This window comes from Heliangelus exortis, chromosome Z, assembly GCF_036169615.1.
Source record: "Heliangelus exortis chromosome Z, bHelExo1.hap1, whole genome shotgun sequence".
Taxonomy (NCBI): domain Eukaryota; kingdom Metazoa; phylum Chordata; class Aves; order Apodiformes; family Trochilidae; genus Heliangelus; species Heliangelus exortis.
Genome location: NC_092454.1, coordinates 39,867,569 through 39,892,020, shown reverse-complemented (window position 1 = coordinate 39,892,020; position 24,452 = coordinate 39,867,569). Strand labels below are relative to the sequence as shown.

The 24,452-nt window shown below is 38.1% G+C and overlaps 1 protein-coding gene across 1 annotated transcript in view; it reads right to left on the bottom strand.

Moving 5' to 3' along the window:
* The window catches only part of MLLT3 (MLLT3 super elongation complex subunit), a 110,534-nt gene that overhangs the window by 6,265 nt on the left and 79,817 nt on the right, over nt 1-24,452 (bottom strand). The window contains exons 6-11 of the mRNA XM_071730520.1: nt 22,642-23,247; nt 11,098-11,176; nt 6,899-7,031; nt 5,252-5,351; nt 2,871-2,942; nt 1,515-1,586 (exon numbers count right to left, since the gene is read on the bottom strand). Coding sequence (XP_071586621.1) covers nt 1,515-1,586; nt 2,871-2,942; nt 5,252-5,351; nt 6,899-7,031; nt 11,098-11,176; nt 22,642-23,247 — 1,062 coding nt within the window. The remainder of the gene's footprint in view (nt 1-1,514; nt 1,587-2,870; nt 2,943-5,251; nt 5,352-6,898; nt 7,032-11,097; nt 11,177-22,641; nt 23,248-24,452) is intronic.

The following is a 24,452-nucleotide window of genomic DNA, read 5'->3' as shown; positions in this document are numbered from 1 at the left end:
CCCTGTGGCCACCATTATGCAGTTATGAGCTACTGATACAGAACTGTACCACTGTCTAGCTTGGACTCTGCCCATAAATCTTTCACTCTGTTCCACTGCTAAACATATTCATGGAGGAAAAAACATTTCTTGTTTGTTGGTTTGCAGAAAAAGCTTTGATGATATTTTTCAAAATTTCACTTGAAGCAACCTAAGCCTGTGCTCTGCTGATAGAGTCACAGACAAAGCTGGATTTATGGCCAGACCATGCTGGGGCAGGGCAGCAGTATAGCTTTGTACTGACAGCTGGTAACTGCATAATGCTGGCTACAAAGCTCTACCAGAGGTGAAACAATTCAAAAACTACACCTTGGACAACTGGGGAAGCGAGTGCTCATAAAGCAAAGATAGTAAACAAATTTACAATACAGCGCATATTCACTTTTTATGCAAGCTCTCTAAGAACGAATGAATAATGTTATGTGGAGTGGTAATTACAATATTTTATCCTCCTGTGCAGTAATTTCCCAATTTAGATAAAAATCTACCTCTGCCACCATTCTGAAAGTATGCCTTGTGAAACACCTGTGCACTAAATACAGATAACCAACATGCATCATCGTGTGTCCTAACTTATGAAATCTGACAAGGCTATTAAAATACCTCTTTAACTGACAATATGCTTAATCAAGGTCTCCCTTTTTACTGACAACAATTTTTTTTTCATCTTTACTCACAATATTGAGCCTGAACTAATAAACAGCTTAATTTTGTGACTCAGAAAATATTTTTAACAAACCCACCCAAATGCTTAGAAATTTGATAAATGGTAGAAATCATTTAGAAGTGGTAGAATTTCCCTATTTACAACATGTCCACAACCGGCACATAATTGCAGTAAACATAATAAAAACACTTGTGCTACAGTTTAATTGTTACAGTTATTGTTCAACCTTCATAATTTGTAATCCAATAGTACCTGATATTTCCTAAAACAAAGAATACTGTTCTTTATTCTTACTATTCCATAACCATTAAATAAATCTGAGGCCTTCTTGGTTTGCCTATTTTTGTATTTTACTCTCTTCTTGACTTCAGAAGACACACTGAATGTATTGTGATTTTGCCCGAAGTGAGTTTTGCTTTGAATTCCACGTGTTCTGTTTGCCATAGAAAACATTTTAAATTGTTTCTGTGAAAACACCAGTCATTTCCAGGGAAAAGCATCAAGACTTTTACCTTAAAATTAGTACCAAACCATGTCAAAAACCTCCTGTTTTTGTAATTATTGATAAAGTAAGTTGAGAAACGTAACAACGAACCAGTGAAAAATCTAGCTCAGATAAGCATTTCTCAGTTTGTTTTTTGGTTTGACAACACAATTAAATGCATGAGTAAAAAATCCCTAAGCTGCACTGAAAGCGGTAATGAGCTGTGCATGGATCATTTAGGCTTGAAGACTATTAAGAAATAGATATGACTTGGACTTCACAATTCCAATGAGCACACTGTGATATTGCATGAGTGCTCCTCACCTGCTGCAGTACATGTCTTTCTCTCAATGTCATTAATCTTCTGTGGAGCTCTACTAGTTCATCGAGATACGCCTAGAAACAAATCCCCCCCCCATAAACAACTTGTTAATTAAGTCACAGCTATGTATTTCATAAACTTCAGATGTCTTCAAAACCAATATAAACTGAAATTTCATTTTAAATCTTCTTTGAGCTAAATTTCCTTTTTCAGTAGTTTGGCTTTCAATAGCTCAATGCAACCCAAATACAAGTTTTTGTGAGCTTTCTTACGATACTTCATGCAGCTGAAATTGTTATCAGTTGCTTCTTAGCTGCAGACAGTAACACCTGTATCTCAGTTGTGGCAAGAAGTGTCAAGCAGACTAAGGATGCCAAAACAGCCTCTTCAATAAACATCTCCCACCATTTCATATGAAATAAAACCCCAAAGGTTCACAACCCCCTCTTTCTCCAAAGGCTCCACAATTAATTTTCCATGTCAACAATATAAAAGGAGAAAAATAAGCAAGAATAATCCAGTGGTAATTCCACTGTCCTTTTTCCTGGCATGTTAAATATGTCCCACCCCTCCACCCAGTTATCAACTTTCTCCTTCAGCCTGAGCCATTAGAAATTTTGCTTTTAAGCAGAGAGAGATACAGCACCCAGATCAAGAAACCTCAGGAGCATATGGATCAGGGCACAGAAAATCTAGCAGCATACACTAGAACTCTGGTGTCCTGCCCCACATTATCACAAAGTTGATTATCACCTTTAAAAATGGACCTTCAAGGGACCTTGTCCATATTGGGAAATTGTGCTATGTTCATTCACACCAGGTCTTAGAGCTCTTACCCATTACCAGCAGACACAATTTCAAAAAATACTGTCTTACTGTTAAGTGGTAATTGTTGCTTCATATAATTCTAGTTAACATGTTAAATCATATTCCTACTTCCTAACTCACAGCCCTCAGAAAAGATTCTGGAAAATATGGGTTTTGGGTTTTTTTTAAATTCATTTATTTGCTACAAGTACAGCTGTGAACTCTTCAAAATTATCATTTCATCAGGGAAGCATAAAGCAAAATCACAGTGGACAGTAGTTAATATAAACAGAGATAACAGGTTCCCACCTGGTAACATTTGCCAAATCACCCCAAAAACCACACACAAAAAAAAATTCACCACAGGAAAAAAAAAATCAGACAGACAGACAGAAGAAGAAGAAAGAATTACAGAATAAGAAAAATCTGCACCTAAAGATACTCAAAGCAAAGGTATGCTAATTACTAAGATTTATTCTGTAACAAAAGCTGCTATTTAGTAAATACATTAATATCACATTCTGGTCTAGTTTACTTTATTCTCATTTTACCTTATCACAATCCCCATTCTTTATTTGTTTATCAGACTTGTTTTGCTTTATTGGACTTTTCACTTCCAAAATCTGGAAAAAGAAAGAAAATCCTGTAAAACTTAAATGCATAATTGAATACAATTACAACAAAAAATCTCCTATCAGTTAACAAAACAAGGAATGTAAGAACTGGAGAAAAGGTAATCAAAACTCAAAATTTAGCTTTTAATTTTTCAATCTACATACAATCTATTCATACTTTTCAGAAAAAAACCAGTCAGCAGCAGAGGATTAGGAGTTGCTGCATTGAGATCATATTTATATTACTAGTGCTTAAAAGAATTGATTTTATATCATGAAGCCTCCTCAAGACATTTTTCTATCTTTTGCATGCTAGTGGGATAAGAAGTCTTATTCTGCAGGTACAAAATTAGGACAAGGTATTCTCCAGTGCCTTTGAGATGCCACTTTATCAGTCTATTTTTCATGCTCTTTTCTTCTATGATAGATTTTGTAACATAGTTTTTGAAATTATTCCACCAACTGCAACTAGGAAATAACTAAAACTAACATTGTATGACAGTAATTTCTCTCGTATGTAGATGGTACCCTTTTTTCAATGTCATACAAAGCCACACTACCATATATAGAAACCAAGAATGCTTCACCCAGTACTGAACTACAGTTAGGAAGAGCATGTCAACAAGCAGCAGAACACCATGCTTCATATGAATGTTTTAGGACTAAAGTGAGCAATATTTGAGGGGAAAAGAACTGATTAGAGTTCTATTTTCTGCACACACAACACAGAGTTTTTGAGGCTGGATATAGAGTCTGAAAAAAAAAAAATTCAAAAAAATCAACATGTCATTGCTAATCTGGAATGTATTTTCTGGAAAACATCAATGGAAAACAAATTATTACAGATTACAGGAGGTTTTGTTTCACATTTCATTGTATGTAAGAGTAACATCATGAGCATGATTCTCTCCAAAACCACAGTGGAGAGTCACAACACAGGACAAAACTTAGCACAAAAAGGAAGGAAAAAAGGCATGTAAAAGCAAGTCTCCTACACTTGCAAGAAGCCTCACTGACAGTTTTCTTTAAGTTCCCTTTCATTTCCACTTCCCTTGGCATATAAGAGTAAAATTACTTGTGTGCTCCCAAAGTGACCAGCACCATACAGCAAGCAGGCAGCCATTTCCCTTTACATAGGAAGTTACTATAGACCTGAGTTAACCTTACCTATGGATTTTTTTCAGCCAAAATTGACACATGGCCAGAAAGCAAAGGTATGTTTTTGAAGGAAAAAAGCCCCTGGGCTTACTGCTGTGTAGGCCAGTGGAATAACAAGTCTCTCTTTGGAAAAACACAGGCCTCTAGGCATAGATCCAGTACCTCTCAGATGCTTTTCTTGTTTTTAAAGGAAGACAAATTAATGTTTTTAAATAAAACCTTAGCAAGACCACAGTAAATCTAAAAAAGTGGCTTCCTTACAGTGCTCTTGGTGTGCAGCTGAAATCTAACATCAGAAGTACTCTTGTTTAGATGAGACAGCAATGATCACATCTGAGGATGTGAAATACTGTGTCTTAGCTCTTTAGTTCTGTGAATGGACTTAGTCAACATAAACCTTATTTCATCAGTCACAAGTGTCACCCTGGCGAGCAGCACTATGCTATCAAGCAGAGATTTCACGTGTGGCTATGGTCCAAACAATTTGAATTCTCATAATGCTTCCCTAAATTTCTGATTTGCAGCTCGATTATAAACTTCAGCCCAATTATAAAAGTGGAAGAAGGTATGTAACCTTCAATTTTAGATGGCATACTGCTATTATTTGGAATGTCTAACCATATGGACAGATCTTCTGTTAGATAACTGAAGGGAAAAGGAATGTGAAAGTTGTGAACGAGTGGGATACTGACACTTAGAATTACTTAACAATTACATTGCCACTGTAGAAGTTAGTTTTCATTAAACAAACAGCCATAGATAGGTGTTTCATTTTTCCTGTGTTTTTGTCTCCAGTAAATGCACTATTTTTCATCTTTATAGTTAGCTTTTTTCCCCAAAAGACTCTCTCTTAAAAACTTGTAACTTTTTTTACAGGTAACTTCAAAAACCCTACAGAGTTGCTGGTGGATAGTAAGAATGCTTTCTGGACATGAAATCTCCTTCCTCTCTTCTGCACACAAACTGCTCCACAGGGTTTTTTTCCCCAACAGAATATTTGAACTTAACTGGCATGAACATATTACTTTGGTCTACAGTATTTGCTAAACCAAATATTGACAAAAAGCTCTTATTTCCATACGCAGAATAAGCAACTTCACTGAAGTAGTCAGAATATCATATCAGCTCATCAGGACTGCATCTACAAATCCTCACTTTACCTGGTTATTGTTGGTTTTCAGTACGGGTGGTGCTGGTTCGTGATGTAGTGGGGAGGAAGCTGAACTGCTGTCACTGTCACTGCCACCACTCAGACTAACCCTATGGAAAAAATGAGCCAAAAGATTACACCTCCAGACAACGGGCTGTTAACAGGGATGAACTCATCTTGCACTTTGAGGTAGGACACTAAGAATGACCCCTTCTTAAGCAAGACATCATTAATCACGGTCACATGGAAGAAAGGCATCAGAGGAGGGGCCATGCTCTGGAAAAAGCTCTGCACAGCATGAACAACAATGCTGTCTGCTTGCCCTTGGCTGAGATGCCATGTCTTCTAGCATCAGTTAATGTAAAAGAAATAGTTAAATTATTTAGAACATTAGCTGCTGTTCCAGACTGGGGAACCTGTATCTTGGTTCACAGCCATTAGGAATTAGGAAAATATTTGGTAGAGATAGTTCTCTGCACTTCTAAAAGCTTTCTGAATAGCTGTACTTCCCACTTGGACAAGTGCTTAGTTGATAAGTACCTTGTTTTTTGTCATATCTAACACTTCTTTCCTGGCTAAAACCTAAAAATGGAGTATCTCAGAAGAGGCCATGTCAAACTCAGCTCCTAGTCAAACAACCTTCAATTCATGCTTCTAGTTGAATGACCTTCACCCTTTAATTACTTAGGAAAAACAGGGAATATTTATTGCTAGAAGAAAAAGAATAGTTATTTGGGATAAAATGAGCACAGATAAGGTTTTGTTAAAAAAACAAACAACCTGAAACAAAATCTCCACACTTAAGAGGTAAACTAAGCTTGAGACAACTGTTCACAAGATCACTGACACAAATTCTCAAACTGCTAGTTGTCTTGGTCTCTTTCTCCTTGATTTCAGCTGCTAGAATGTACAATGCAGCTTACGTTCATTATGTTTTCCTATTACCTTCCCCATTTAAGCAGTAGCTGATACTGACACTTAGGTGCTGCACACTCACTGCAAAGCCCTGTGGATCAAATTAAGAACCCACTATGAAAAGGCTCAAGACAGACTGTTTCAGATCTTCCATAACTTCAGCATTATTTAGGTGGAGCTTCAAGTATTCACTGCCTGAATAATCAATATTTTTTGTACACTCTTAAAAGGTTGCAGAGCTTTTTTAAAGTAATTTATGTGACAGATGCTTGCTTTAGCTTCTGCTACATTTCTGTTCATGCAATGCAGAAATCACTTGCAATTCAAATTTCACTGATCCTGTTCTAACAACCTAATCTAAAACTGGTAAGCTGAGATATCTTGAAAATGAGACACTATGTACAGAATAGCTCATCCAGCAATTGAAGGACTTAATTTTATCTCCTTTATACCAAAGAGTATTTATGACTACTCCCCTTAAGTCACAAAGGCATGAAATCAAGGAAAGTCAAATGAATGAGGATCATCATAATAGTATAGATTAGTATAGAAATAGTTTGCCTTGGGTATCGCTAATTCTGATAGATAAGAGACACTTGTACGTGCATATTCTTTAGAAAGAGGGTCTGAATCCTCTTCCTATATCCTGCTCCAGGCTTTTTGAGAAAGTTAAGGCTATAGCCCATTACTAACAAGCACAACGTCCTGGCCACCAGGCTCCCTGCTGTCACAAGACACTCACCTGTGACTCCTGCTTCCTCCTTGGGTGTTCGCTGGTCGTTCCAACTCAGAATCATTGTCATTCTCATCTGCTTCATCTGATTCATCTTCATTATCGTCAGAATGCAGATCTTTCATTATAGACCTCAGTGGACCTGAAATAACAGAGACAATAAAATACAGAAATTAAGTTCATTTTGTGGTGTTCCAGGCCACGCACTGAGCTTTGTAGATGATAGAAAACTACCTTCCACAGACAGCACTGGGAGGGGAGAGTCTTAAACATTAGAATAAGTAAAGCACTGGAGGCTTAATGCTGCACTTACTCACAACAGCAACTCAGTGCCCTTCAATAGACTTTCTTATGGAATTCTTATGGAATTCTTATGGAATTCTTATGGAATTCTTATGGAATTCTTATGGAATTCTTATGGAATTCTTATGGAATTCTTATGGAATTGAAGTGACTCATATGTTCAAGTGTTTGCACTTGAACTGAAATAAATAAAATACTGTTACACCAGGAGAAAATTACTACTACAGTAATAATATTACTGCATTATTATTAGAAGTAAGATTCTTGCCATTACTGGGTTTTACCATTTCTGCTTTCTCAAAGGGTATTATATGTGAGGGGCATACTGGCCAGCAAGTAATTGTATATTTGTTAGGTTGATCCATGTGTTGAGAAGCAGCCTAACAAATTCTGACTAACTCATACAGGCCAAAGAAGTCTCTGTCTTACTGCTTTTTTAAACACATATCTTTAATGTTCCTTTTATTTCAGGGACAATTTCAGATCAACTAAGCACTCTGTCTGTATTCATCTGTAAAAACTGCATCAAGCTCATGCAACACTCTGCTCTTTTCCTGAAATCATAGAAGATACAAAGCTTGACTCGTTCATAAAACTGCATTACATTCAGTTTGGAATTTAGATTTGTTTTTACCCTATTTTTGCTATAAAAGACATCTTACAGGAAGAAGAATATGTTTAACATATCTGGGAATTGTAAAACTACAGCTGCTTGAAGTAACAATGGCCAAAAGCAGCTTAGAAGAGGGAAGCAAGCAAGACTGATGCCACAGGGCATTTAACTCCAAATAAAGCCTTGAGTGGTTCTGAGACAAAATAAGCAAGTGAGACACAGCAAGCAACAGAAGTGAGGATGGATGTAGCAAGTGTATTCCTGTTAAGTTTCTGAAACTCCTTCATCCCAGGAAACACAAAGCACTAACATGAATTAAATGAGCTTCAGAGTGGTCCTCAAATGGAGATGAAGCTCCCTGTTCCCTAATGGGAAAACAGAGTCCAGGAGTGTCAATGCCAGGAGAGAAGACAAACCTCGTTCCTGCCAGGGTCAAACCCCTAGGAGGGAGAGTGGTCTCTGTATGGGAGGATTGGCTTTACGAGGAACTGCAGATGGAGCAAGGCTCAGGTCACAGACTTTTTAGACTAGTTTAGTGTCAGTGACTGGAAAGTGATGCTGAGAATGATTTACGACTAAGGTTGCACTAGAACTCCAGTAAATTGGACCAGTTTGGGAAGGTTCAGATTCAGACCAATGGTTTAGTTGCTCTCTTTTTGCAGCTTAAGCGTGGCTGGGTTAGCACAGATGGTGCTGATGGGCAAATTTTTGGTGGACCAAACAATTGTACAGAGACAAGGAAAGGGAAGCTATACTCCAGCACTTCCACTGTTGACCTGCAGAAGCAGCTGATCTGTGCTCTATTTTTAGAGAAAGAAAACTGTAGCAAAGACTTGGTAAAGAACAGATGAAAGGACTCTTGATGGAAGAACAGAGGAAAGGATCAGTGGGTGGAAAGGTAAAATAATCAAACAAAATGTGATTTTTGTAATGAAATTTAGTATGACATACAAATAGCTGATCTTGCATAAAACACCAGCACATAGCTCCCAAACACGGAAACTGGTAGCTATGCTTTCAAGTCACCCAAAACAGAAGTCTTTTATCTTATTTTAGATGGAAGCAGAAAGAAAACCAGCACACATTTTTCATAATTCCCACACAGACTGCTCTCCCAAGCCTAAGCCAATTTATTATTCTTGCCTGTGTACTTTTTCCAAGTATAACAGAGGACTGTTTTATACTCTGATACTCCCTTACTGTGCTCTGGGACAACCAGACAGTCCTGTCTCAAGTTGCTAAAAGGCTTACTCCTCTTTCTTGGAGAAAAAGGAACTTGGATTCCCAAAACACACTCATCACTGACAGCCCCATATATATTGAACAGCCTCTCATTTAGACAAATTTTCACTAAATGTAGGACCATGTCTGGGACTCTAAATAAACATTCTTTGTATGGAGCTAGCTACCTTTTTCCGCAGAATTTCCTAACAAATCAGCAAAGCACTAATTTTTAGGTCTTTTGTTCCACTAGTGCTGATAGTGATACCATTGTTAATCTTCTGCTCATAGCTAACACTTATTTTAAAATTCCATTACAACATTTTTTTAAGGGTTTGAGCAGTTGCTATTTCAAAAGGGTCAGATTAGTTAAGGGCAAGTTGAAAACTAGAGCTATCCAAGAGCAGGTGTTCTTGGTAAGGACACCTGGAAATATCAGAGTAAGTCCTAAGGGCAGAAGAACTTGAAGAACTTTAGGTCAGCCCAGTGCTTGTTCAAAAAAGAGGTAAAAAACTTCACATGGTTTTCTGACACTTGAGTGAGCACTGGAACTTGAATGCAATCGAAAATGGGCAGTGGCCCTGGCAAATAACTTCTAGTTAGAGAAAAACACATGGGTTCTGACCAGAATATAATAAACAGTGGGAACATGCCACAGTATGTCCAGTCCTTTGTCCTTCTGATATACAATTGCACGAACTGGGTGTTAATTTAAGTAGAAATCCCAGAAAGAAGCAGTAATCTCAACTTACAGTGGCAAGAAAGATGAGACATATATAGTGCTTTCACTTCAGAGTTGTTCATATCAGAAGAAATCTCCCACCTTTTCTTGAGAAGGTACAAAAAACTGAAAGACAGTCTGTGATGTCTTATGTATGACTTAGAACTGATGGATGGATCCCATCTGCTCAAGAGAAAATACTAAGTCAACAGGTTTTTGCCCAATGTATCAGATACAGGAACAGGTATCCAAATCTCCTAGCTTGTAATGTTCACACCAGTAAGGAGGTTTTCATGAGAGAAAAAAAGGGGGTTCAGTAAGAAGGGGTTCTGTTAAGACTTAGGTAAAAACTAAATCCCTGAAGCCAGTAATCAACCAGAGTTCACTTTAGCTCTTGCTTGCTTTCATCTGGCATAACACTGACAGAATACATTAGAAAATCAGTACCAGTCACCAAAAGGAAGGCACTAGGCAGATATGCACCATGTGTAGATCTGTTTAAAAATCCTGTCTGAGAAAATAATGTATTTTCATAACATTAAATTAAGTCTACCATTGAGAAATACAAACGGGAAAAATAAATACAATTTTAATTCATCAAAAGCTTTCTTAAACGTTCCTGATCCAAAGAAAAAACAAAAGCTGAACAAGAACGTATCAGTTGTATAATCTTGTAGACCTGAGAGAAAAAAGGACAAGCAGAAACTAGGAAGTTTAACAGATCATGTAGAATGAATCTCAGCTTATTTACAGAAAACCTGCCTTGACAAGTCTTCTGAGAAGAAAACTTTACTTCCCTACTGAGTTCCAGGTAAACTGGAATTATTAGCCAGAAAACCAAACTTTGAATTTAAAGTCAACATGAAGTTTAACCATCATCTTCCATTGCCATATACAGCAAATACTGCATAGTCTTAAAACTTCCCAATAGTATGGGAAGATCATGGCCCTTTAAAAGGGGCTTTGGGCCCGTTGGGCTTCCCATAGGCAGTCACACGTTCCTGAGCAGGGACCAGGCACCTGAGCCAGGCACCAGGTTTAACTAACCCTAAAAAAGGACCAGCTTGGAAACAGAACACTTTTGACTTCAGCATCTGTTAAGTGACTGGCATGTATTTAGTGTTGGTAACAAATAGCCTTCACGCCATTTTCTCAGATAACCTTTTTCTCCCCTTCTGTTTTGCCTTTACAGCCACCTCTGAAAACAACCCCAGGAAAGGTCTCTAAAGCGAAACTGTGGCCAGTTTAGGCTGTGAAAGGCAGCAGAAAAGCATGAGAAGCCCCCAGTTCTACTTTTATTGGTCCCTTCATTTAACACATTCCTTTCAGTTTATTTTCCTTTGTTGGTACCTTGTTGTCTGCTGTTTTGAGATGGTGTAAAACTGGAACTGGAACTGGAGCTGGAGCTGGCAGGACTGTGCTGTTCAGACTTAAAAGGAACAAAAAGGAACAAAAAAGAAAATAAATAACATTGTAAGAAACATTTTTGCCTAAAACTCAGTTATTTACTGCCTAAGGCATGCTGTCAAGCAAAAAGAACTACAGAACTGAATAATACTCAAAGATCCTTATTTCAGGCATTAGTGAGGCAAACATTATCAAAATTGCTATCAACTTAACACCACCCCAACATCACATCTCATTCCTTACTAAGGCTGGTACCTTTAACAAGATGTTCCTTAAACCTTATTTGAAAAGCTATACAACATGAGAGCCTAAATGAGTTTGTAAGAGAACTAAGGCTCCTGTGTCTTTGACACACTGTAGTTGTCACATATTTTCAAATTATTATGATGTAGTAAAATAGACAGAGGAAGACCTGAGAAGACCACACTAAATGCCACACAGTTTTCTTCCTCTTCCTTAGAAATTAAGTCTTAAGTTGCGTATTTAAAAGAATATTTTTTCTTGAGACTGCATTTCTCCTCATCCCAACAGTTTCTCTGTGTTAATACCCCAATAGTGATCGAACCAGGTAGTGATCGAACCTTGTTACACAGGCGAATTATCTGGAATCCATGCATTACAAAGGAGAACTAGATTTTTAAAATAGAATTGCTAAAATCGGTCAACATATTCAAAAAACAGTTCTATATATTGTTAAAATTCTATAAATTTCACTCTGAAACCCTATAAAATTACTGAGAAAGGCCTGTTACTTCACCAAAAAAAAGTACATATTTTTCTCATAGTGGTCATGGCTTGAGGGTTGTACTGAGAAGTCTTAATTCATGCTGCCACGTGGCATGTCTCCATATGTTTTTTGCTGTTTCTTAGGCTCAGTGGCTTGAAGTTGACTGCTCTTGGTACGTACTGGCACACTCATCTGTGTACATGACACAGAGAACAAATCTGGCATGTGGGCATGGAGGGATGCTAACAGAGAACAAAAAACAAGAAACAAGACTCCGTACAGAAGGAATGGTGATAATCAGATTAGGAAGTAATGGTCTAAAAATCTACTACTGGAGAGGAAATCTGGTTACGCTTTAAGTTTTATACAACTGTGTTATCATGACATGTTCTCCAGCCTAACAAAAGCTCTCTGACTTGCCTTGCCTGTACAATATCCCTCATGATTAAGTTAAAACTAAATTGTTCTCAGAAATATCCAGTCACTGCAGAACTCTGTTTTCACACACACAGGGGCTACATAAGACTAACAGTTGCTTTTTTTCCATAAATCAATCTATTGTTGCCTTTCACAATGAGCAGGCAGATTTACAGCCTCTCACTGCCTTTTCTCACAATGAGAGATGCCTATTTGTGCAACAGAATGCTTGAGGAAAACACCATTAACATCTGCTGTCACCAAATCAACACCAGGTCTGGTTCTCACAAACAGTCAAAATACAAACTCTGGATCTCACTGTATGGACAGACAGCTTTTATACAGGTGAATCAACACTTTGCAAAAAAACCCAACTCAACCAACAACACAACTAATTTCTGAGATTTCTTAGATAGTCCACAGGACCAGACATTTTTAGAAGACACTGGAGAGTGGCATGCTCTGAAAATCAAGTAATTGATTTTTTTTTTTTTTTTTTCTTTCCCACGTTGTGTGAACTTTTGCAGAACAATGCAAGACTTTTAGCTGTAAAATATATACGATAACATGAAACAGACTGCACTGGTGCAGAATAAGGGTCAATGCAAACTTTAAAGATATCACTGTTCTGGAAACTAATTTCAGTCTTCCAGCTTCAGGTTACTTTTATCTGTCACTTTCTGGTTTTTTGCAGCAAAATTACTAGCCGACAACTGGTTTCTGTATATTTCTATTACCAGTATTTTTTCTTTACTGTTTTCAACAAAAACATTAATTTGTATAAAATCCTTTCCTTTATAAAACAAACACTTAAGGACTATCATATTCAGTTTAAAATACTTACAGCACTAAAAATGTACGAAAATAATGACACAGGTGCATCAATATCTGTCACTACTCAACCTTCACTACTTTCTTTTTAGGTCACTTCACTTTAAGCAAAAAAAGGAAAAACCCACAGTCTCGTTCACATTATAAGGCATGAATTTAAGTTTAAAAAAACCTTAAACTCATTAAACATGAGTTTAATTCCTCAGTGTAAAATTTCTCCTAGCATTAACTAAGACAGAATCCCAGGAAAGAGTGGATATGAAAAAATATGAAGGTGTTATAATACTTTCCTGGTAAAAATTTTGTTCTGCAAACTTTGAGAAGCCAAGCCACAGGAAGTCCCAGTGAGACCCAAATCATCATCCATACGCTTTTTAAAAGAAGCTCTTAGTGCCTCTTGAAACAGTCTGCATTATTTAAAGGCCCAGTCTGAAAATTTATTCCGGTAAATACAGAGTAGTAGAAATGTTAAAAATGTTAAACACTGGAAATTACACTTAGCTTTTTTTGACTTTGAGAAACCTGGTGTGAAGACTGCACCCAGAGGAAACATCTGCTTTTAACGTAACAATGAACATTATTAACAGAAAAGACTTGCCTTTTTAGAAGGAAGTAAAAATATGTGTTCCATATATGAATATGGATTAGTGCTGACAGTGCCAATGCTTCTGGTTACCAAAGGCTATCTTTTGTCGTTTAATCAATGCGTTTTGACAGTTTTACAGGCTGTTAACCCAAGGGCTTAGGTATTTATGGCTTTATTCACTTGGTCTTTCTGCTGTTATCCACTGGTTACTAATCACCAAGCAGGTTTTTTTTTTTTTAATCGTTCTGAAATTAGCTAAAGGGTGTTCTTCAACAATAAAAGCTTAAGACAGTACCAGCAAAGAACTTGTCTCATGTGTCCTTTTCCTGTTTTCTCTTCCTACAGACATGCTAATGAGAGTTTGAGCTCAAACTGTTCATTAGTGCAATGACCCAATATGATTTACTGCATTCTTAGACAGTCTATTTCATTTAGTGCTCTCATACTGATGCATAGAGACACTTCAAAAAGCCTCTTTATTATGGCTTTTTGAAGGATTTTGTGCTTTGAAATTGTTCGGCAAGAAACAGGCTCAAGTTTTCCCTGAAAAGGCACCTTTTTCATCAACTCTATACCTTTTGGCTTCTGTCATTTCCAAATTCTTGTCTTTTTTTACCAGTACTGCAACAAGTTACTCTTGAGCTGCAAACAATTTTCAGGCCAACTTACCTGTTTATGAGGTTTTTTTTCCTTTAATCTTTGGTTTTTTCTCAAGTCACATACCTTCCAAAAATAAACCCCATCATTTCAAGCCCCTTATTTCCATTAAAACACCCCAAAAAATCTGTATGTAGGTGCCAATAGCTTTTCTTCTCTTCCCCTTAACCGTTTTTAAAGGACGCTAACACATTGTTTCCTGAAATAAAATTTAAGTGGTGTAATAATATCCCATTTCGTATCAGCCAGTCTACATTATTTCCTACCATTTTACACATAATCTACACACAGTCCAAGGATTTATGTATGTCATACATACTTAAAACTTCTTATAGCTAAGTATTACTTCCACTCTGTTTGAAGTCATCTTCTCAGGGAGGAGGAACATGCTCCCCCAGGACAAACCTTCTCTCAGAGAACTCCTGTACCTATAGCCTGTAATGCCTCTTAAGCTGCCTGTCACTGACCACCAACTCATCTTCCAGTGCAGTAATCCAACCCATCTGTAGCTCAAAGAACAAAACACCACCACCTCATCCACCATGCCCACATCTGCTGCTACCATGTGGGTGTCTATGGTACCTGAGCTGTTCACACCCTGCCCAAATTCTGTATTGCTATATCTCCCACCAGGCTGCAATATTAGAAATTACCCTCCAAAGCAGGATAATAATGTTCCTTTCTCAATCATTCACAAAAACTGCCTTGCAGATTGTATGCTCACAAGGAAGATATAAAATTAAGGCTATGGGGTGGAAGTAATTATTTTCTTAGGGATATGGAAATGTATTCAGAACTATGGTGTTTAAAAAACAATTACTTATAAGACATAATTCAAAATTAAGGAGACAAAGTTTAAACAGGAAATGTCAGACTGTTGATTTTTGAGAGGATACAGACACAGTCATTTGGCAGAGAATGTGACCTAAGGGTACTGACAAAATTAGTTGCCTTAATTATTTATAGTAATTTCAAACACAATTTCTGTACCACCGATGAAGATGACTTAATAATTAAGTTGACTCTATACCTACTACTTGAGAAAGTCTGTGGGCCCTAATGAGATGCACCCATGAGTACTGGGGGAGCTGGCAAATGTAATTGTGAGGCCAATCTCAATAATCTTTGATTGATCATGGTGATCATGGGCAGAAGTGCCCAAACACTGCAGGAAAGCAAACCTAGCTCCTGTCTAAAAGAAGCAGAGGAATGAGGACCAAAGGTGCTACAGAGTGATGACTCAGTTTGGTAAGGTAATGAAGCTGCTAATCCTGGAGCCATTTCCAGGCACTAAAGGATGAAAAAATCATCAGGAGTAGTCAGCATGGACTCACCAAGAGAAAGTAATGACTGACCAACTTGATAAACTTCTGTGATTAAATGACTGGCCTGGTAGAGGAGGGTAGATACTGTCTACCTGGACTTCAGTTAGGTGTTTGACAATGTCTGCCCTAATACCCTCACAGATAAGCTGTTGATGTATGGGCTGGATGAGCAGACAGTGCTGTGGACTGGAAACTGTCTGAATATTTGGGCCCAAAGGGTGATTATCAGTGGTACAAAGTCTGGTTGGAGGCCAGCAGCTAGCAGTGTACTCCAGGGGTCAGTAGTGGGTCCCATCCTTTTTTAACATCTTAATGATCTGGATGATAAGACAGAGAGTATCCTCAGCAAGTTTTCTGATTATACAAAACTGAAGGAGTGGCTTTTATACCAGAGGGTCATTCAGCCAGCCAGAGGTACTTTGACAGGCTGGCAAAATGGGCTGACAGGAATCATAGAATAGTTTGGGTTGGAGGAGGTCTTTAAGATCATCTTGTTCTAATGCCCCTGCATGGGCAGGGACACCTGCCACTTGACAGGATTTCTCCAAGTCCCATCCAACTGGGCAGAACCTCATTAAGTTCAACACAGAGAAGTGTGAACCTGGGGAAGAACAGCCCCCATGTGGCAACATATTCTGGGGGCCACACAGCTGGAAAGCAAATAGGTAGAAGAGGACCTGGGGATCCTCCCTGATCTTGTTAATGTATATAAGTACCTGAAAGGAAAGCACAAAGATCACTGAGCCAGGCTGTTTTCAGTGGTACCCACTGACAGGACATGAAGTAATGGGCATAAACAGAAATAAAGGAGGTTCTCTCTGAACATCGGAAGACGTTTTTGTACTGTAAGGTTGACCAAGCACAGGCACAGGTTGCCAGGGGGACTGTGGAGTCTCCCTCCTTGGTAATATTTTTAAAATGTCTATATGTTGTCTTAGGCAACCAGCTCTATATGGTTTGGTTGAACATAGGAGCTGGACCAGATAACCATCAGAGGCCCCTTCCAACTTCAACCATCCTGTGATTCTGAAACACAGCCTTTATTTACTAATTAGCATCCAGAAAATAACTTAAGCCAAGCATTACAACTACTTCATTCAAACAGTTATAGTGGATGAAGCAGGATATGCAGTAACAGCAAGACACATTCAGTAAAGTATGCAAAAAAGCTTCAGTTTCCACTGATTACATGCCTACAAGATAATGAGTAAACTATTGGTAAAATAAGTAAAAATACATGTATGTGCATGGTCCTTAAACTGAAAAGTGCAAACTCATGGAAGTTCGTCACAGATAACCCCAATCAAGAAGGAGGTAAACTCTGTTCTTAATATGTAAGGTAATGCTGGGAAACACAGGATTATATAAAGCCTTAAGCTTTTCAAAACAGGTATTAAAAGCTGTGTTATCTCCACCACATTTCTTCAGAAAGGTATGAAAAAGATTTCAGCATTTGTGAAGGACAACATGAGTAAGTTAACAGTTCTATATTCTATTCAAAGTCTGAATTACGTGAGGGGAAAAAACACCACAAAAATGAGGTCTGCTGATGGAAAGTTAAGACATCATAACCAAACCACATGTTTGAAGAATATTCATTATCTTGCTAGACTGAAAGCCCTGTGATGAAAGAATGGTGATTGTCTGTGCTCTGTAAGAGTCAGAAGGTCAAACCAAGCTGACAAGCAATACTCAGATTTTTATTTTGATTCCAGAGTTTGACTTTACAATTTTTAAATGTTCACTTTGAGACCCTTTACTGATTCTATACACAAAGCTCTTGTAAGCCAACAAAGGAAAGAAATGTGTTTTAGAAAGAACATCTAATCCTCACTTTTAGTACTAGACACAAACTAGAAAATTCAGTCTATGTATTACAGCCAGCATTAGAGCTTCATAGAATTAAGTCACACTTTGTGCTCTAGTGGGAATAACAGCAATGGTAGAAGATAGGTGGTAGCTGTTCTGGCCAGCCCTGGCAGCTGATGTAATAGAAAATAACACTTCACAATTTCTTTACCTCACTTTATTTTCTCTTGTGCCCTAGTTTATGTATCAACACTGAGGACTAATGTTGATGCAGTCAGTTTAGTGTCTGCAAATAGAACACGCAGTTTTCTCACTTTTGGTGTAACAAGAAGCTTGCTCACCTAAATTCTCCCAAATCTGAGGCCCTGATGTTAGAAATTCATGCACTCATATTCACAAAGAAGCTGGAGAGGATCTCACTACATGTAAAACTGCTTTTATGAATGTTATTCTGCACTGTGGTACATTTCCACAACATCAGAAATCTGCCCATCTTTGCAGGAGTTCAAGGATTTTGCAAATTCACTGTAGTTCCTCCCTCTTTTTAAGTAACCTAAACTTTGTAGAGTACTCCCAGAATGACCCTACACTACACCTGTACTACACAGAAGTCTTGTCAAGGCCATACACATCAAGTAACACCAACATAAGTATATGAAAAACAACAGGTTTTTATCTCAAGTGCTGCTGCAGAATCCTTGTGCACTCTTTGCTACTGCAGACTGCTGGTCCTGAACCTGTATCCCAGAGGGTTGGGGTTTTTTTCCAATATTTTGGTATAGAGTATAGAGAAACACAGTGCAGCTCTTGATTGCCAACTCCATTGGCCTTGCCACTTTAACGGCAAGAACTGTTATATTCACTTTTTTTCTCACATTTAACTCCAGGGATTTTAATGGTTATGTGAAAATGTCAGCTTTCAATTCTGAGCATTCCACTTTCAGTGAAAAGCTGTATAGAGAAAAGTACAAGCAGTTATGTTATACCCTAAAAAATACTCAATTCCCCAAAACAAAACAAGTTCCCTTGAACTGTTTTTCAAGTCTCAAAATTTTTAGCCAATCTTATGATACAATAGGCTGAACAATGCCACTGTTGGCAATAATATGCTGTACACACATTTTGCTCTACAAATATTTCTTTCTGAGGAATCTGTCAACATGGATCTTAAGCAGTTGCTAATATTACAATGTATTTGTCTAGCACTTTTCACAAAAGATTATGCCTATTATATACACAGAGAACTTTACAAAAATCTCAGAAAAGAACACAGAACAGGCTGCTGCTGTCTTACTGGTATTCTGTTGTTGATGGTGGACACATCTATCTGTAAGATACACCTTTGCCTACACATGCACTTTTATTGATTACTAAAAAACCAAGAATATTAATTTAAAGCTCCTTGTCCCTGCTTTGGAGACTTGAAACAGGTTTTTGATAGGGTGATCACAGCTTTATGTTAGTAAGAAGAGTTTTGCAAATGTTTCTGAAGATGTAATGTAATAATGTCAAGGTGTAAATGTAATAACGTAATAATGTAGTGTAGTATATTTGTAATGTAATTCATACAAGAAACTGAAGTTAATAATAATCAGTCAGTATTTCTAGTATTTAAAATATTGGATGAATTAAGATCTCAGGTATTATAATACTAGTAAATATTGAGTATTACAGTGTTCAATGGCTCAAAAAGGCTGAATATTGCAGAAATAAATCAAGTTGAACCATCATACCTACAAATCATTTTTTTTTTGACTAAAATTGCAACATCTAACTTGCAAAATTTTATCTGTTCCTAATGGTCCTCTGCCAAAGCAAGTTTAGGTCCCCCAAAACATCAAGAGTGAGCTTTCTGTTTTGCCTTGAGTTTGCATTTCCCTGCCTTGAACCTGAGATGCTCTGCAACTGAACTACTGTTGTTCAGAATATTCAGACCATGGCTCTTTGCTTGACATTTCTACCCACTTGTGGTATTTTTCTTTCCTTGTGAAAGATGCCATGCAATAAGCACTGTCTTGAAACCTCACACTTGTGTATGACCTTGTGTGTGACCTGGACAGGTTGGAGAGCTGGGTGGGGAGAAACCGAATGAAGTTCAATAAGGGCAAGTGTAGGGTACTCCATCTGGGGAGGAACAACCCCATGCACCAGTACAGGTTTGGGGTTGACCTGCTGGAAAGGGAGAAAAAGACCTGAGAATCATAGTAGACAACAGGCTCACCATGAGCCAGCAATGTGCCCTGGCAGCCAAGAGGGCCAATGCCATCCTGGGTGCATTAGGAAGAGTATGGCCAAGAGGTCAAGGGAGGTTATCCTCACCCTCTGCCTCACCTGCCTCACTCAGGCCTCACCTGGAGTATTGTGTGCAGTTCTGGGCTTCCTAGTTCAAGAAGCACACAGAACTACTGGAGAGAGTCCAGCACAGGGACACTAAGATGATGAAGGGACTGGAGCATCTGCCCTATGAGGAAAGGCTAAGAGAGCTTGGGTTGTTTAGCTTAGAGAAAAGGAGGCTGGGGGGGGGGTCAAAAAATAAAAATGTAAAGGGTGGGTGTCAGGAGGATGTGTCTGGACTCTTCCCTGTGGTGTTCAATGACAGAACAAGGGGTAATGGACACAAGCTGGTACATAAGAGAAAATACTTATTCACTCTGAGGGTAACACAACACTCAAATAGATTGCCCAGGGAAGTTGTGGACTCTCCATCCCTGGAGACATTCAAGACTCACCTGGATGTATGCCTCTCAAACCAGCTCTAGGAAATCCTGCTCTAGCAGGGGGGTTGGATTAGATGATCCTCAGAGGTCCCTTCCAACTCCTTATCATTCTGTGATAACCATAAATGTGACATGCTTTCACTCCTACTTCACTTGCTTCACACCAAAGCCAGTAAATTGCTCAGCCTTACATGCAATTTCTAACTGAATGTACCACATACCCTAAGAAGCTGTGACTGTCCCCTCCCTGGAAGTGATCCAAGGCCAGGGTGGATAGGGCCTTGAGCAACCTGATCTAGTGGTGGAATCCATGCACGGGGTGCTGGAACTAGGTGATCTTCAAGGTCCCTTCCAACCTAAGCAATTCTATGATTCCCTATGTCACTTCTGACCAGCTTTGCTAGCTCATATGACGCTAAAAAGATGCACACTGTTTTGAATAACAAGACTATCAATAAAGTCCAACGTATCACGGGCATAATTGAAAACTGGTATTTAACAAAGTGAGAAATCAAGACACTTTTCACTTGTCAACAGCTCAAAGACAACAGGAAAACAGAGCTAAAATAAACACAGCAGTTCACCACGCTGCAATGTATTCCAAATTGACCACAGAGAAAGCACCATCTTATTCTTTAAGTCATTCATAGAAAGGCTTTTAAGCAAGGGCATAAAGTTTATCACTAAGCAAGGATACAACTCACTTTATTTTCTGTAATCCACTGATTTTTATAAAGGTATTTGAAGCTCAAAAGAGACATTGATTGCAATATATCAGAGGGTATTGTCTGGGTTTCTGAAACACCCCCACAGCAACAGTATTTTAACCTGGCTGTGTTCTTAAACCTGAATTTTCAGGAACAGATTGGAGGGCAGATAAGCCACTGGCAGACATGCTCTGCCACATTAAAAAAAAAAATAATTAAAAAATCCACCTGTCTTGGAGAGTGTTCTATGTCCTCCACTTTGTGAAGGCGAAATATTTCAAGTCTGTATGCCCAGAAATAGGCAGAACATGATGCCAGCATTGAGAATGTTTGAGCATTCCCTGCTTTTCAGTCTGAAATTAAAGAGCATTAATTAAAAGGATAAACTCCACATTGACTCACAGAGCAGGGGCTCTATCTGACAAAATCAGAGAAGCAACATCATTGCCTTCCTATAGCACCTACTTAGTGGAACAGCACCTCTGCCCAGTAATGTTTGTTAAACCCCCCTTACCATGGGGATTTCTCAGAATGTCATCCTTAGTTTAAAAAAACAAACCCAGCCTTCACCTATTCACAAACTGAACTATCTGTAAATTATAAAAAGCACAACTTAAATCCTTCTGGGTGAAAAAATACGATCTTAACTACAGAGCAGTTACAAACAGCTCTGTTCTATTACACCTCTAGTTACAAATTTATCATGTTTCATATCCATAGGTATGCATAGTTATGCATTATGAGCTGTAAACCAACATGAATTATTTCAGGACGTAGGTGTCTGAGAAAGAGAATGCCTCTTACTCCAGTGCCATGAGGAGGCCTGTCTTACTCCATACCTTCTAAATTTTATAAGCCTTTGCATGCCCTAAGGGACCAGTCATTAAAAGCTCACTTCAGAAATAAATTACTTTACCCTTTGTGGTAAGTTTCTATGACGTAAAAACCTAATGCTGACATTGCCCTGCAGCAGGGTATTTATCATTTGTTCCAGAGAGGTCAAAAAGGGCTACGAATCTGATGGCAGTGTCTGAGCCACACAAGAGAAAACATTACAGTGAAAGAATTGAACAGGTATGGCTGAGATGACTTCCTTTCTCCTGTGCACACACTACTCTAAAATTCTTAAGATCAAGAGCAAATTATTGAGAGATTTTTTCAGAAAAGTAAATCTGCACACAAGCAGTCTCCCCTTGGGTAAGCCTGTTGCTTTGGATAGATTCTCCCCATCAGAGCAAGGAGAATCCACCTCGGAACTCCTCCTCCACAAAACTCGAATCACCAAACTGCCATTTTTAGCAGAAAAATAACAAGCACCAGGCTGACTTACTGCAACCTTTTCCTGAATTTACTGAGTTCTACAACACCTGAACACAAAGATTTACAGTGTTCAATACAAGCACTTACATCAATCTTTTTCTCTCGTAAGAATTATAAAATTCAAAAGAACGAGATCAAAAGAAAAACACTTATAGTCAACTCCTACATGCTAATTTGTCACCATGTTGACAGATTGATAAATTGAGTAGACTTGAATAGGCAATACAATTCAACTAGAATGCACAGCATAACTTTGAACAGCCAGAAGTCAAAACCCTTCATTTTGAACAACCTTCTAGTGAACAGGAAAAGGAGAAAATACAGAAATGGTGCCAAATCCCACAGGCTACAAATACTCAAGACATACGAAGCAAAACAAAAGACCACTTACTTCAGATTTGGAGGACACATTTTCCTCTGCATCAGAATCATTGGGATCTACAATATCAGCAAATGGTGGCAGAGCAGGTGTCTTCCTTTCCAGTGCATCATTTTCAATTTTGACTCTCCCCACCTGAGGCTGAGATCTATCCTTTGGCTGTTTTTTGTCAGCTGAACAAGTAAGAATCAGTGGTGGCACACTAGAAATACTTTTAAATAACGAATCTGAGCCACTTTTCTTTCTTTTTTTTGCAGAAGGATCATCATGGTCTGGAACAGAAGGCCTTTTTGTGGGGGTTTTCTTTTCTTGCTGCTGCCCACCTGTTACAGTAAGGATAGGGGTGTTCTCAGATTTTGGCTCCTTGGATATAGATTTGGGTTCCTTGAAGGCCGTTTTAGGAACTCCTTTTTCATCCTTTAGTGGTTTGTTTTCTTTGGGTTTCTTAGAGGATTCTTTGGAAGATTTATTGTGTTCCCTGGAAGATTCTTTGAAGGCACTTTTATGTTCTTTTGAGTCTTTGTAAGTTTTTTCCTTGTGCTCCTTTGTTAACTTGTGGGTTTTTGTAAAACTGTTACTACCGCTGCTGCTATTTGTGTTCAGAATCCTAGCTGGTTCCTGCAAAAAGGAGATGAAAATTTTGTTTTTTAAAAAATTATAAATAATAATAAAAAAGAACACTTAAAGCCCCAAAAGACAGACATAATATGGACACCAGATTCATATTAAGAACCCTGAACTGCAGGTTGAAAACCAGACACTGCAAATATCTATGTAAGAATAAATAAAAAAAACCCAATTCTGGTCAACTTATCTGTTACCAAGCGGTGAACATAAGTAGTTACTGCTGCTTGTTAATATCTGAAAGAAAAATTAGTTTTCATTTTATGAGTAAGAAGCATGTTTTTAAAAACATTGTAACAAGACAGTTTAGAAAATGTTAACCACGACAACCGCCTATCAGAAGAAAAAAAAAAAATCATAAGGAAAAATCAGGATATGAACAATATACTGTCAAGAGAATTGCTTCAGGATCAGAGCAAAACAAGAATTCCAAATAACATTTCAAGCAAACTTTGACTTCTCTACTGCTATCTCTCCGTTTTTTTCCAGATCCTTTTCCTCATACACCATACAACAGCCCTGGATCCAGCCTGGCTACTGAAGCCTTGATTTAACACATAATATATCAGCAGTCAAGGTCTTTTTATGGAAAACCTCCTTTACTAAAAAAAAAAAAGCTTTCATCTTTGTATTAATTGCCACTGTCTCTCCTGAGCATTTAATTGTTTTGTGGTTTATTTTAAATTCAACAGTTTTAAGTGAAAAGTTTTCTGAGCAGGTGATGACTCTGTGGTTCAGGATGATACACAAAAGTAGAAAGAGCAGAGCAGTTGAATCACTCAGTTGAATCTCAAAAGCCGAAATGGGACGAAAAATGGTGATCTGAAGCCACACTGGCAATAAAGGAAATGAACTATCTGGAATGGGCTGGGATTCTTTCTTCTTAGAATCAATACCCATGAATTGTCAAAAATTGAGGGTAGCTTCAGCACTGCCCACTTACAATGAAACTGCTCTCAGTAGATGCTCAGCATCTCAAAACTACCCAGAAGCCTAGATGCACTCTTATAAACACTTAACACCGACAGCATTCCCTCCAGAAACAAGTTTCATTTTCATACTGCTTCAAATCCTGAAACTTGACATTGTTGCTTCAATTTAAACGAACCTACTGTCAACAAGTTTAGGTTGCTTGCTTTCTTCAAAGCTGATAATAAGCATTTTTACTTACGTAATACCTGGCATCATAGAAAATTCTA